Source organism: Theropithecus gelada, chromosome 4 (genome assembly GCF_003255815.1).
Source record: "Theropithecus gelada isolate Dixy chromosome 4, Tgel_1.0, whole genome shotgun sequence".
Taxonomy (NCBI): Eukaryota; Metazoa; Chordata; class Mammalia; order Primates; family Cercopithecidae; genus Theropithecus; species Theropithecus gelada.
This window is the reverse complement of record NC_037671.1, coordinates 143,121,987-143,134,507: the sequence shown is the minus strand read 5'-3', so window position 1 is coordinate 143,134,507 and position 12,521 is coordinate 143,121,987. Positions and strand designations below refer to the sequence as shown.

General features: G+C 36.8%; 1 protein-coding gene across 2 annotated transcripts in view; it reads left to right on the top strand.

The window, feature by feature from the left end:
- Positions 1 to 12,521, top strand: part of CEP85L (centrosomal protein 85 like) — a 179,471-nt gene that overhangs the window by 114,155 nt on the left and 52,795 nt on the right. For both annotated transcript variants that reach the window (XM_025382846.1, XM_025382847.1), the window contains exon 4: positions 10,641 to 10,762. In XM_025382846.1, coding sequence (XP_025238631.1) covers positions 10,641 to 10,762 — 122 coding nt within the window. The remainder of the gene's footprint in view (positions 1 to 10,640; positions 10,763 to 12,521) is intronic.

The window sequence follows — 12,521 nt, the reverse complement described above, 5'->3', positions numbered from 1 at the left end:
ATGTCAATAATACAACCTCTGCCACCTGGGTTCAAGTGATTCTCCTGCCTCAGCCTCCTGAGTAGCTGGGATTACAGGCATGTGCCACCACGCCCAGCTAATTTCTGCATTTTTAGTAGAGACAGGGTTTTGCCGTGTTTGCCAGGTTGGTCTCGAACTCCAGACCTCAGGTGATCCGCCCACCTCGGCCTCCCAAAGTGCTGGGATTACAGGTGTGAGCCACCGTGCCTGGCCAATTTTTTAGTGATATTTTATAGTTTTCAGTGTACAGATCTTACACATAATTTATTACGTTTTTATTTCTAAGCTTTTAATGTTTTTGATGTAAATGATATTATATTTTGAATTGCCCTTGTGTTGTTAATATACAGAAATACAATGGGTTTTTTAAAAAAATTGACCCTGAATTGTATAATCTTGTTAAAGTCACTTATTGGTTCTAGTAGGTTTTTAATTGGTCTATTAATGTGGTATATTGCATTGATTTTTTTTTTTCTTTTTTTTTTTGAGATGGAGTCTCACTCTGTTGTCCAGGCTGGAGTGCAATGGCACGATCTCAGATCTCAGCTCACTGTAACCTCCACCTCCTGGGTTCAAGCAATTCTCCTGCCTCAGCCTCCCAAGTAGCTGAGATTACAGGCATGAGCCACCACGCCTGGCTAATTTTTGAATTTTTAGTAGAGACAGGGTTTCACCATGTTGGCCAGGTTGGTCTTGAGCTCCTGGTCTCAAGAGATCCGCCTGCCTCGGCCTCCCAAAGTGGTGGGATTACAGGTGTGAGTGAACCACTGTGCCCAGCTTGCATTGATTTTTAAATGCTAAATTGAACTTGCATTCCTGGGAAAACCTTATGCCAAACGTAATATTTATCTATATCTCTGTGTCTGGATTGGATTTGGTTTGATTTTGTTAAAGTTTTTTGTATCTGTGTTCATGATGGATGTTGGTTTGTCCTGTTCTTTTTTCCTACTGTCTTGTCTGGTTTTGTGATCAGAGCAGTGTTGACCTCATAAAATAAGTTGGGAAATAATTCATTTTTCTCCCCTCCTGAGCTTGCAGAAGATTAGTGTTAATTCTTTAAACATTTGGTAGAATCCTACAGTGTAACAACTTGGACCTAGAGATTTCTTTTTTGGGAGTTTTTTTTTTTTTTTTTAATTATGAATTCAGTTACTCTAATAGTTTATAGGACATTCAAATTATTTCATATTGGATGAGTTTAGGTAAGTTTGTGTTTTTTAAGAAGTTGGTCTAATTCAAGTTATTGAATTTGTGTGTGTAACAGTTGTTCCTAGTAACTACCTTATCTTTTTAATGTCTCATGGTCTGTAGTGATCTCTATTTCACTCCCTAATAACTTGCCTCTTCTTTTTTTCTCTCTCAGTCTAGGTAGTAGTTTATAAATTTTATTAATTGTCTCAATGAACTAGCTTATCTTTCCACATAGATTTTTCTGTTTTAAACTCTATGGATTTCTGTTCTCAGCCTTCTTATCTTCCATCTGCTTGTTTTGGGCTTATTTTCTAGTTTCCAAAGATGGAAACTTAGATTGAGAGCTTTTTCCCTTTTTTAATATAACTACTTAGTGCTGTAAATTTCCCTCTCAGTACTGCTTTATCTGCTTCCTACAGATTTTGATATTTTCGTTTTCAGTCAGTTAAACCTGTGTATTAGTTAGAAGTGTGTTGTTTAATCTCAGTGATCTCCCAAAATGATAGTATTGTATTAATTTGAATTCTGTATTTGTTTTAAAATTTATTATTGTTTTAAATACTGTCAATTTATAACATGCTTCATTATTTTTCAAGCCCAGGCTTATTATCTTTCTCAAAATTTTTCATCTTCTACTGTTTTATATTTTCTTTAGATTTAGGTAGAAACTACCCAAAAAATCAGTTCTTCATTTTAGGAGTAGACTTATTTTTTTCCCCAGTCCTTCCTATGATGATTCAGATACTGTATCTCAAGAGTTAATTTTGGTGATTGATATTTTCTTAGAAAGTGATCCATTTCATCTAAATCTTTAGATTTATTGTTATGGTATAAAACACATTACAGTTTTATTTGCTTTTTGCCCTCAAACTTTTTTATTCCAACGTTTATTTTGGGTTTCAGGAGTACATATCCAGGTTTGTTACATGGTTAAATTGCATGTCACTGGGGTTTAGTGTACAAATGATTTGTCATCCAGGTAGCAAACATAGCACCTAATAGGTAGTTTTTTTTGACCCTCACCATCCTTCCACCTGCCCCGCTCAAGTAGGCCCTGGTATCTGTTGTTCCTTTCTTTGTATTCAGTGTTTAGCTCCCACTTACAAGTGAAAACATGGTATTTTGTTTTCTGTTCCTATGTTAGTTCTCTTAGGATAATGGCCTCCAACTCCATCCATGTTGCTTCGAAGGACATGATATTATTCTTTTATGGCTGTGTAGTATTCCATAGTATGTATGTACCACATTTTCTTTATCCAGTCTGCTGTTGATGGGCATTTAGGTTGATTCCATGTCTTTGCTATTGTGAATAGTGCTGCGATGAACATGTGTGTGCATGTGTCTCTGGTAGAATGATTTATATTCTTTTGGGTATTTACCCAGTAATGGGATTGCCAGGTCAAATGGTAATTCTGCTTTGAGTTTTTGGGAAATAATCAAACTGCTTTTCACAGTAGCTGAACTAATTTATCCTGCCAACACTGTTTAAGTGTTCCTTTTTCTCTGCAACCTTGCCAACATCTGATATTTTTTTCTTTTTAGTAATAACCATTCTGACTGGTGTGAGATCATATCTCATGGTTTTGATTTGCATTTCCATTAGTGATGTTGTGTTTTTTTTCATATGCTTGTCGGCCGCATGTATGTCGTCTTTTGAGATGTGTCTGTTCATGTCTTTTTTCTTCTTTTTAATGGAGTTGTTTTTTGCTTGTGAATTTGTTTTAAGTTCCTTATAGATCGTGGATATTAGACCTTTACTGGATGTATAGTTTGCAAATATCTTCTCCCGTTCTGTAGGGTATTTGTTTATTCTGTTGATAGTTTCTTTTGCTGTGCAGAAGCTCTTTTGTTTAATTAGGTCCCATTTGTCAACTTGGTTTTGTTGCAATTGCTTTTGGGGTCTTCATCATGAAATCTTTGCCAAGGCCTATGTCCACAATGATATTTCCTAGGTTATTCTCCAGGGTTTTTATAGTTTTAGGCTTCATATTTAAGTCTTTAATTCATCTTGAGTTGATTTTTTGTGTATGGTATAAGGAAGGGGTACAATTTCAGCCTTCTGTGTATGGCTAGCCAGTTATTCCAGCATTGTTTATTGAACAGGGAGTTCTTTCCTTTCTCTTTTACTTGTTTTTGTTGACCTTGATGAAAATCAGATGGTTGTAGGTGAATTGTATTATTTCTGTGCTATTTTGTTTCATTGGTCTATGTGTTTCTGTACCAGTACCATGCTGCTTTGGTTACTATAGCTTTGTTGCATAGTCTGAAGTTGGGTAACGCGATACCTCCAACTTTGTTCTTTTTGCTTAGAATTGCCTAGGCTATTCAGGCTGTTTTCTGGATCCATATGAATTTTAAAAGTTTTTTCTAATTCTGCAAGGAATATCATTGGTAGTTTGGTAGGAATAACATTGAAACTGTAAATTGCTTTTGGCAGTATGGACACTTTAACAATATTGATTTTTCTTATCCATGAGCATGGAGTGGTTATCCATGTTTTTTTTTTGGAATCATCTCATTTCTTTCAGCAGTGTTTTGTAATTCTTGTTGTAGAGATCTTTCACTTCCCTAGTTAGTTGTATTCTTAGGTATTTTATTCTTTTTTGTGGCTATTGTCAATGGTATTGTGTTCTTGAATTGGATGTTGTTGGCATATACAAATACTACTGATTTTTGTTCACTGATTTTGTATCCTGAGAGTTTGCTGAAGTTTATCAGATCAAAGAACTTTTGGAGAGAAACTATGGAGTTCTTTAGGTATAGAATCATATAGTCTGCAAATAGAAATAGTCTGACTTCTCTCTTCCTATTTGTATGCCTTATATTTCTTTCTCTTGCCTGATTGCTTTGGCTAGGACTTCCAGTAATATGTTGAATAGAAGTGGTATAAGAGAGCATCCTTGTCTTGCTCTGGATTTCAAGGGGAATGCTTCCAACTTTTGCCCATTCAGTATGATCTTGACTGTATTTTTTTTTTTCATAGATGGCTCTTATTATTTTTAAGTATGTTCCTTCAATGCCTAGTTTGTTAAGGGTTTTTATATGTATCACAAAATATTTTTCTTTTGATTTTTTTCAACCATTTGAAAATATTAATTTAGGCTTAAGTTTGCAGGCTGTGAAAAAACAGACAGTGAACTGGATGCCCGCTCTACATGGTCTCTTAGAGGTGTACTAAAGTTGGCAATATGACTGTGGGTTTGTTTATGTCTCCATTTATTCTTAATAGTTTTTTTCTCATATGAGATATACTATTAAATGTGTAAACATTTGTGATTATTTTATCTTTGTGGTAAATTTTATCTCTTACCTTATAAAGTTTTATAGAACTTTATTTTTATTTAAGGATGTTTTTGGCGTGGATTTTATATATCCAAGAGTGATATTGTCACTCTGCATCTATTTTTTCATGTCAGCCAGTATTGTGCAAGAACATGGTTTGCAAGCCACAGTAGCTCCTGATCTATAATAAAAAAAAAAAAAAAGAAAACATTAACATTTATATTGGGCTTCATTTTCAGTAGCTTTTAGTGTGAAGGTTTTAAGGCAATTGCATTTGGCTTTCCTCCTTTTCCACAATCATATATTAATGTGCCAAAGCTAAGACAGTGCTATCTAGAACTTTAAAAGTAGATATTTATGTATACTCAAAGTTGCTATGGCATCACAGTCAGAGGGAAAGGGCTTTTTCCCCTCACTGCTTTTGGGCATAATACTTGAAACTTAATAGATGATTGATATTAGTAAGAATTTTTTTTTTTTTTTTTTTTTTTGAGACAGAGTCTTGCTCTGTCACCCAGGCTGGAGTGCAGTGGTGCCATCTCGGCTCACTGCAAGCTCCGCCTCCCGGGTTCACGCCATTCTCCTGCCTCAGCCTCCTGAGTAGCTGGGACTACAGATGCCTGCCACAATGTCCAGCTAATTTTTTTGTATTTTTAGTACATATGCGGTTTCACAGTGTTAGCCAGGATGGTTTCGATCTCCTGACCTTCTGATCCACCCACCTCAGCCTCCCAAAGTGCTGGGGTTACAGGCATGAGCCACCGCGCCTGGATTTTATAAGTTGTTAGCCTACGTGATACATATAAAAACACCCATCAAATGTGTAATTAAGAGAAGATAATTTGTCTTATAAAGGCAGAAAACCTTTAACATTTGCAGGCACATTAAATTGACAGTTTTTGAATAACTTCTCTGTAAGATTGTAATGTGGAAATGTGAGGAAGAACCAATTTGAACACGTCTAATTCTCTTATCACTATTCCACCTTTATTTAGGTCTTTCAAAAGATAAATGGTTCCAGGGTAGATACTTGATTCATTTCCACATTTAGTGCAAAATGATTCTGTGTTATTTCTATCAGATTTCCTTTTAGCTCTCTCAAGACTGTTACCTAAAAACTGTCAATTATAATGAAAATACATTTTCATTAATTGTTCCTTTTCTGTATGCCTTTAGTAGTGTATCAGTTGTTTATAGAGAATGCAGAATTATAAAGGTATAGTTTCCTTGCTGTTTAAGACTTCACAATATGATTTTTTTATTCTTGAATTTTACTAGGTACTTCAAATTCCATTCTGTAATTTCATTTAATATAGTATAGATGCTGGCTTCATTATAAAAGCCATTCTCCTTAGAAGGTAAAATGTGTCTGTAACTGTCGTGTTTAGAGGCAGGTAGATACACATGGGTTTAAAAAATTACTTTTAAGTCAACCTACAGCATTTGGTAGGATGTCAGGTTTTGTTCTCTCTTTTAACTATTTTATGAATCAGGGTGTAAGTTTAGTAAGGAAGACTATCATAAGCTAGACTGCTGCTGGTTTGGTAATTTTTAAATATAGTGCATCTTCTTAATTACAGGGAAAGGAATCCTTTTTCTTTATTCCTGTTTTCCCAGTTTCAGAGCTCAATTTTTGTTTATTTCTAAAGGGTTTAGATCAAGTGAGTTACAACACAGAATAATACATTCTCATTTTGTTTTGTGTATATTTGTGGAAGTATTTGGCAAGTACTTTAGCAGTCCATCCTGCCAATGGTTCAAAGTGCTATAAAAGCAAATAGTGTTGTCAGTTGCCCTTTCTCTTTATGCATAGTTGTTTCTTCTGTTTAATCTTTTTTCTTGATGCCAAGAAATGTTAAAAAAAAAAAAAAAAAAAAGAAAAGAAAAGAAAGAAAAGCCACCTTCTTAAGGTAATTGTCAGCCACGGGAAAAATTTTTTAGCAGATGACTTGTGAAGAGTAAAGTAGTTTTAATGTCTTCTTGAGAAGATCTTCATCTGTTGCCTAAGTACTTGTCTTACTGAAATAGACAGAAGATGTATAAGGTGAAACATAGCTTCACATAATATGGTATAGATCATTGGAAATAGAGAATCTACCTATTTTAGATCTTTGAAAGAGGAGACCGGAAGTCCTTAATCTAGCTTAGAAGATTTTTGTTAGGCATGTTAATAATATACAAAATAATATAATATACATAAACCAATACCTAAAGTACATGCCAACTGTTACTAGGATTTAAATAATGTATAACCCAGTAGGTAAATTAAAAAATATATTTATTTTTAATCTCCAAGTAAATGAAATATTAGTATTATAAATTATAGCACATTTAATAATTCACATCATTTTAAGCATTTCCAAATCCTACTTTGAGTTTTGGAATTAGTGATAATGCTCTTTTGTTTAGCTTTTACTAGCTTTAATAAATTTCCTGTTTGAGCTACAGTTTGACAAAAGAGATTTTATCAAATGACTTACCCATTAAATTGATAATCAGTAGGTAATCGGAGTTTCATTAAGTAGAGAGTTTCTGTTAATAATATTGTTTATAGTGTTAAATTTTTTCTCACAGTCTAAGAACAATTACTTTCAAAGCAGTTTTCTAGTCCTTCTGATGAAATTTGGAATACCTAATTAGGCCATAGTGCCACAGGGAAAACCCCAAAACGGGTTCAGCCTGGGAGGCCACATGGGTTCTTGGCTTTGTGCAAGAAGGAATTCAACAGCGAGCGGACAGTACAGGGAAGGCAAGTTTATTAAGAAAGTAGACCCGGGCACGATGGCTCATGCCTGTAATCCCAGCACTTTGGAGGCCGAGTCGGCAGATCACCCGAGGTTGGGAGTTTAAGACCAGCTTGACCAACGTGGAGAAACCCCTATCTCTACTAAAAATACAAAATTAGCTGGGCTTGGTGCTGCGTGCCTGTAATCCCAGTTACTCAGGAGGCTGAGGCAGGAGAATTGCTTGAACCCGGGAGGCAGAGGTTGCGGTGAGGGGAGATCGCGCCATTGCACTCCAGCCTGGGCAACAAGAGTGAGACTCCGTCTCAAAAAAAAAAAAAAAAAAAAAGAAATGAGAAAGTGGCTGTGCCATAGGCAGAGCAGCCCCACGGGTTGCTGGTTGGCTATTTTTATGACTGTTTCTTGATCATATGCTAAACAAGAGGTGAATTATTCATGAATTTTCCAGGAAAGTGGCAAGGAATTCCCAGCATTCTCCTTCACCTTTCAGACCATATAGGGTGACTTAAGGATTTTGCCATGGCCTTTGTAAACTATGTTATGGTATTGGTGGGAGTTTACTTTAGTATTCTAATATATTATGATTAGCATATAATGAGAAGTAAAGATGACCAGAGGTCGCTTTGATGGCCATCTTGGTTTTGGCAGGTTTCGGCCAGCTTTTTTACCCCTTCCTATTTTATAAGCCGGGTCTTTGTGACCTGTATCTTGTGAAGCCTGTTCTGCTGCAAACCTATCTCAGTAGTAGAAGCAGTGGAACAATGTGGTGCTTAAGATCAGGTGCTCCTTTGTTGGGCTGCCTGGGTTTGAATCTTAGCTCTGGCAACTAACTGTAAATAAGGTTGTAGGTAGTGTTTATTTAATTGGAAAGATTTGGGGGGACTGACTTGTACAAGAACTAGCTAATCAGAAAGGATGCCTGTTTATGAATGGAGCGGGGTCCTGAAGGTCCCTTGTTGTGCTGGGGAGCAACTATTTTATTTGTTGGATCATGGGGCGTTCTGGAGAGTGGCCTGGGCAGTGAAAGAGACAGTCGGCACAGTGGTGTAAACAGCAGTTAATTACCAACCACAGTGAAACTACTTCAGTATTCTGACAACTAACATTATCTGTACTGACGCATACTGGCTGAATATCAGCCCTTATTGTATATTAGGCAAGGGAAAGAATGAAATTCAGAGGCAGATGTCTAACCTGCGCTATAACACTGTGTGTCACATTAGAAATATCTTCCCATCTGACAAAGTATGTACCTTCTTATCAACTAATCTCTATGCTTGGTCTGTTCATCCTATTCTGTCTCCTACATGAAACATCCCATCCCAATATTACTTGACAGTCATCTCAAAGAGTTAATCTGTGACTGATTGATGTCATGCAATTAGTGGTTTATTTTGAAGATCTTATTAATAGCATGTTTGGAAAGTAAAGGATAAAAATATCACCACGCTTTTGAATTCTCTTGAAGTTGCTTTGTGGTGTTTATACAACATCTTTTGGCTTGCCAAAGAACTTGTGTTCCTATATGATTTACCAGTTATACTAGATTCCTAGAGATGACATAACAAAGTATTACAAATGAGCTAGCTTAAACACAAGAAATTGTCTCATAGTTCTCTAAGTTGGAAGTTAGAAATTAAGGTGTTGGCAGTTGGTTCCTTTGGATGACTATGAAGCAGAATCTGTCCCATGCCTCTCTCCTAGTTTTTGGTCTTTGGCTTTCCTTGTCTTGTAGATGTGTCATTCCAATCTCTACTTTCATATTCACATGGCGTTGTCTCTGTGTCTCTTCACATAGTCTTCCTTGTGTACATAGGTCCAAAATTTCCCCTTTCTTTAGGGACACCAAACATTGAATTAGGCCTCATCTTAAGGAGCTCGTCTTAGCTTGACTCATCTGCAAAGACCGTATTTCCAAATAAGATCACTTTCTGAAGTTACAAGGGGTTAGGACTTGAACTTATCTTTTTAAGGAATACAGTCAAACTTATAACACCAATATTTTTTAAATGCTGCTTTTTCAACGGAAGAAATATAAGGATATCTGCCATGTTAGTTTTTACCATTGATTTATTTAAATATCTAAAATCTTTCTTACATTCTAAGCAATTTTTTCTAAGTGATATATTTCATCCAAATTATCTACTTAATAGATGGTTACATTTTCTATATTTTCCATTTTATATGGATATACTTACTACTGTTGTAGAAAAAAAATAGGTTCTTGTCACACGACCAGGGAGGATTAGGCATGCAGACACCTTGAAGGGTGATTGGGGAGGAATTTATTGATGAAAAGGAAAAAACAAACAAGCAAAGTCCTGCTGACAGGCCCTCCACCTCACAGATTGATTTCCAGGTCACTAGGTGAGCTGAAGAGAGCAGGCTCCTCCCCTGCATAACGCAGGAATTCCCCGTGGCTCCACCCATTTCCCCCAGTGCGCATGTTGGGCTCCAGTCCGCTATGGGCATGCCCACACAAGCCCTGGGCAGGTTTCCTCATCTGCACAGAAGCATCTGATGTGGACACCTGTTGGATGGGTCAGAGATTCTCCAAGGACCCGTTTTTATCTACCTAGGCATTTGGTTGTCTCACTACTTTGTGAAAATACTTGTGATTTTGAAATTTTAATATAAGTAAATGATGATGTGATGCATGTCAGTGTGAAGTCTGAATACTACAGATACTGCTTTTATTTTCTTGTGGAAAGTCTCTTGCTAATGTTTGTCTAGTTAAGCCATGGCACATTCCTTCATTGTATTACTCCCTTAATGATTAATCTCATTTCCAGAAAACTTCCACTTCTGCTTCCACAAGGTAATGGGAATAAGATCTCATATGGTTTTGTTTTGTTTGTTTGTTTAGACAGAGTCTTGCTCTGTAGCCCAGGCTGGAGTGCAGTGGCACAATCTCGGCTCATTGCAAGGTTTGTCTCCCGGGTTCACGCCATTCTCCTGCCTCGGCCTCCGGAGTAGCTGGGACTACAGGCACCCGCCACCACGCCTGGCTTTTTGTGTTTTTAGTAGAGATGGGGTTTCATTGTGTTAGCCAGGATGGTCTCCATCTCCTGACCTCATGATCTACCTGCCTCGGCCTCCCAAAGTGTTGGGATTACAGACGTGAGCCCCGGCGCCTGGCCAAGATCTTACATGGTTTTATAATTGACCAGGATAAACGTTTTGTTGTCATTAATTCTTCATTAGACTTGTACATTTCCTTTAGAACTTCCTTGAAATTGTCCAAGTTATGTTGTGTTCATAGTGTGATATCTGAGAGTATTAAAAAATCAAAGAGGAAATTCTCTTTTTTAATGTAAATCTTTGGGAACATATTAGATGGTATATAAATATTTTCTTTAAATACTTTTAGTATATACTAATTGTGTAAACATGTTTGTGCAGGTTTTGGCTGGATCATCTCGTCAAAGTTATTCACCTTCTGGCTATCAGGATTTCAGTAAGTGGGAATCAATGTTGAAAATAAAAGAAGGACTTCTAAGGCAGAAAGAAATTGTAATCGATCGGTGAGTCTATTTTAAATTATTAAATTTAGGCCTACAGAAATTTAGATTAATGAAACAATTAGCTTTGTGTCCACTACATAGAATTTAAGATCTAGAACCTTACAGATTCATTGATGCCACATTTCTGCCCCTCCTCAGTCCCAATCCTTTAAAGAACTGCTATCAGAACTGATGGTTTGTTTATCTGTCTGATTTCTGTCATCCCTCCCATTCACTTTAGTGAATTATTTCATTATTTGGAGTCTCCTTTCTGTCTTTTCTGTACGCGTAGCAGGTTAGCTGCAATGCTAATGAGCTATTAGAGCTACAAGATCAAGTCTTCATGTTTTACCCTTGAGAACTATCCACTTAGAAAGCTAGTTTAAAGCAGTCATTTCCTTTAATGTGTGCTAGGTCTGAAGCCACAGAAACTGCAAAAATGATGAATGTTTAAAATGAAATGACTTACAGTTAAGAATTATGGCAGTTTTGGGGGACGTTCTAAAATGGTTAAGGGTTTGAGCACCTAAGCTCTGAAAAAAAATTATTTATGGACAGTCTCCTGAGTATTGTGAGTAGTAAACCCTCATGTCACATCATTATATTTTCTTTAACATATATCCTACATCATTTATGTATGCTTTTGGGATAATTAAATGTGTTGTATATCATGATAATTGAGAAGTAATTCCAGGCGGCTTTTTTTCTTAATCAGTGCTCATAATTACTTGTTTTCATGTGCTTGCATAGGATAATGCAGTAGGTGTTTTAGCCTTAAAATTGTAATTCAACCTTTAAATGCATTTAATGGTTGAAATTTCATAAGATTTTACTTAGAAATTTAGCAGTGTTAACGAAGATCTAGTGAAATATAAAGTAGACCACAGACATCTGCACTTGTTCTCCACTATATTCCCCCCCCTTTTTTTTTTTTTTTTTTAAGAGTCTCAGTCTGTCACCCATGCTGGAGTTCAGTGGTGTCATCTCAGCTCACTGTAACCTTCACCTCCCAGGCTCAAGTGATTCTTGTGCCTCAGCCTCCTGAGTAGCTGGGATTACAGCTGTGCACCACCATACCTGGCTAATTTTTCTATTTTTTAGTAGGGACAGGGATTTGCCATGTTGGCCAGGCTTGTCTTGAACTCCTGGCCTAAATTGATCCACCTACCTCGGTCTCTCAAAGTGCTAGGATTACAAACATGAGTCACCATGCCCAGTCTATTCCCAACATTTTGAAGAGAGCCTGGCGTAGTATATGCCTTAAAACTTGATACTTTCATACCTGATAAATGAAGGATTGTGGAAGATAGTTTTAATTGATTTTAGGAAAAAGCTACTTAAAAGTATTAGTTGTTTCTAGTACAAGTGAATGTTATATACGAATAAGTACAGGCCCAGTGGATATGTATTTTTAATACCTATAATTTAATATAGTTACAGTTTCACATACTTGAAATTAATATTCGCTGTTGTTGCTCAGGCTGGAGTGCAGCGGCACAATTTTGGCTCACCGCAACCTCCACCTTCTGGGTTCAAGCGATTCTCCTGCCTCAGCCTCCCAAGCAGCTGGGATTGCAGCCATGTGCCATCACACCCAGCTAATTTTGTATTTTTAGTAGAGATGGGGTTTCTCTATGTTGGTCAGGCTGGTCTTGAACTCACGACCTCAGGTGATCCACCCGCCTCGGCCTCCCCAAGTACTGGGATTACAGGCATGAGCCACCATGCCCGACCTGAAATTCATACTTTTAAAAAATAGACTAAAATTCATTTACTTACA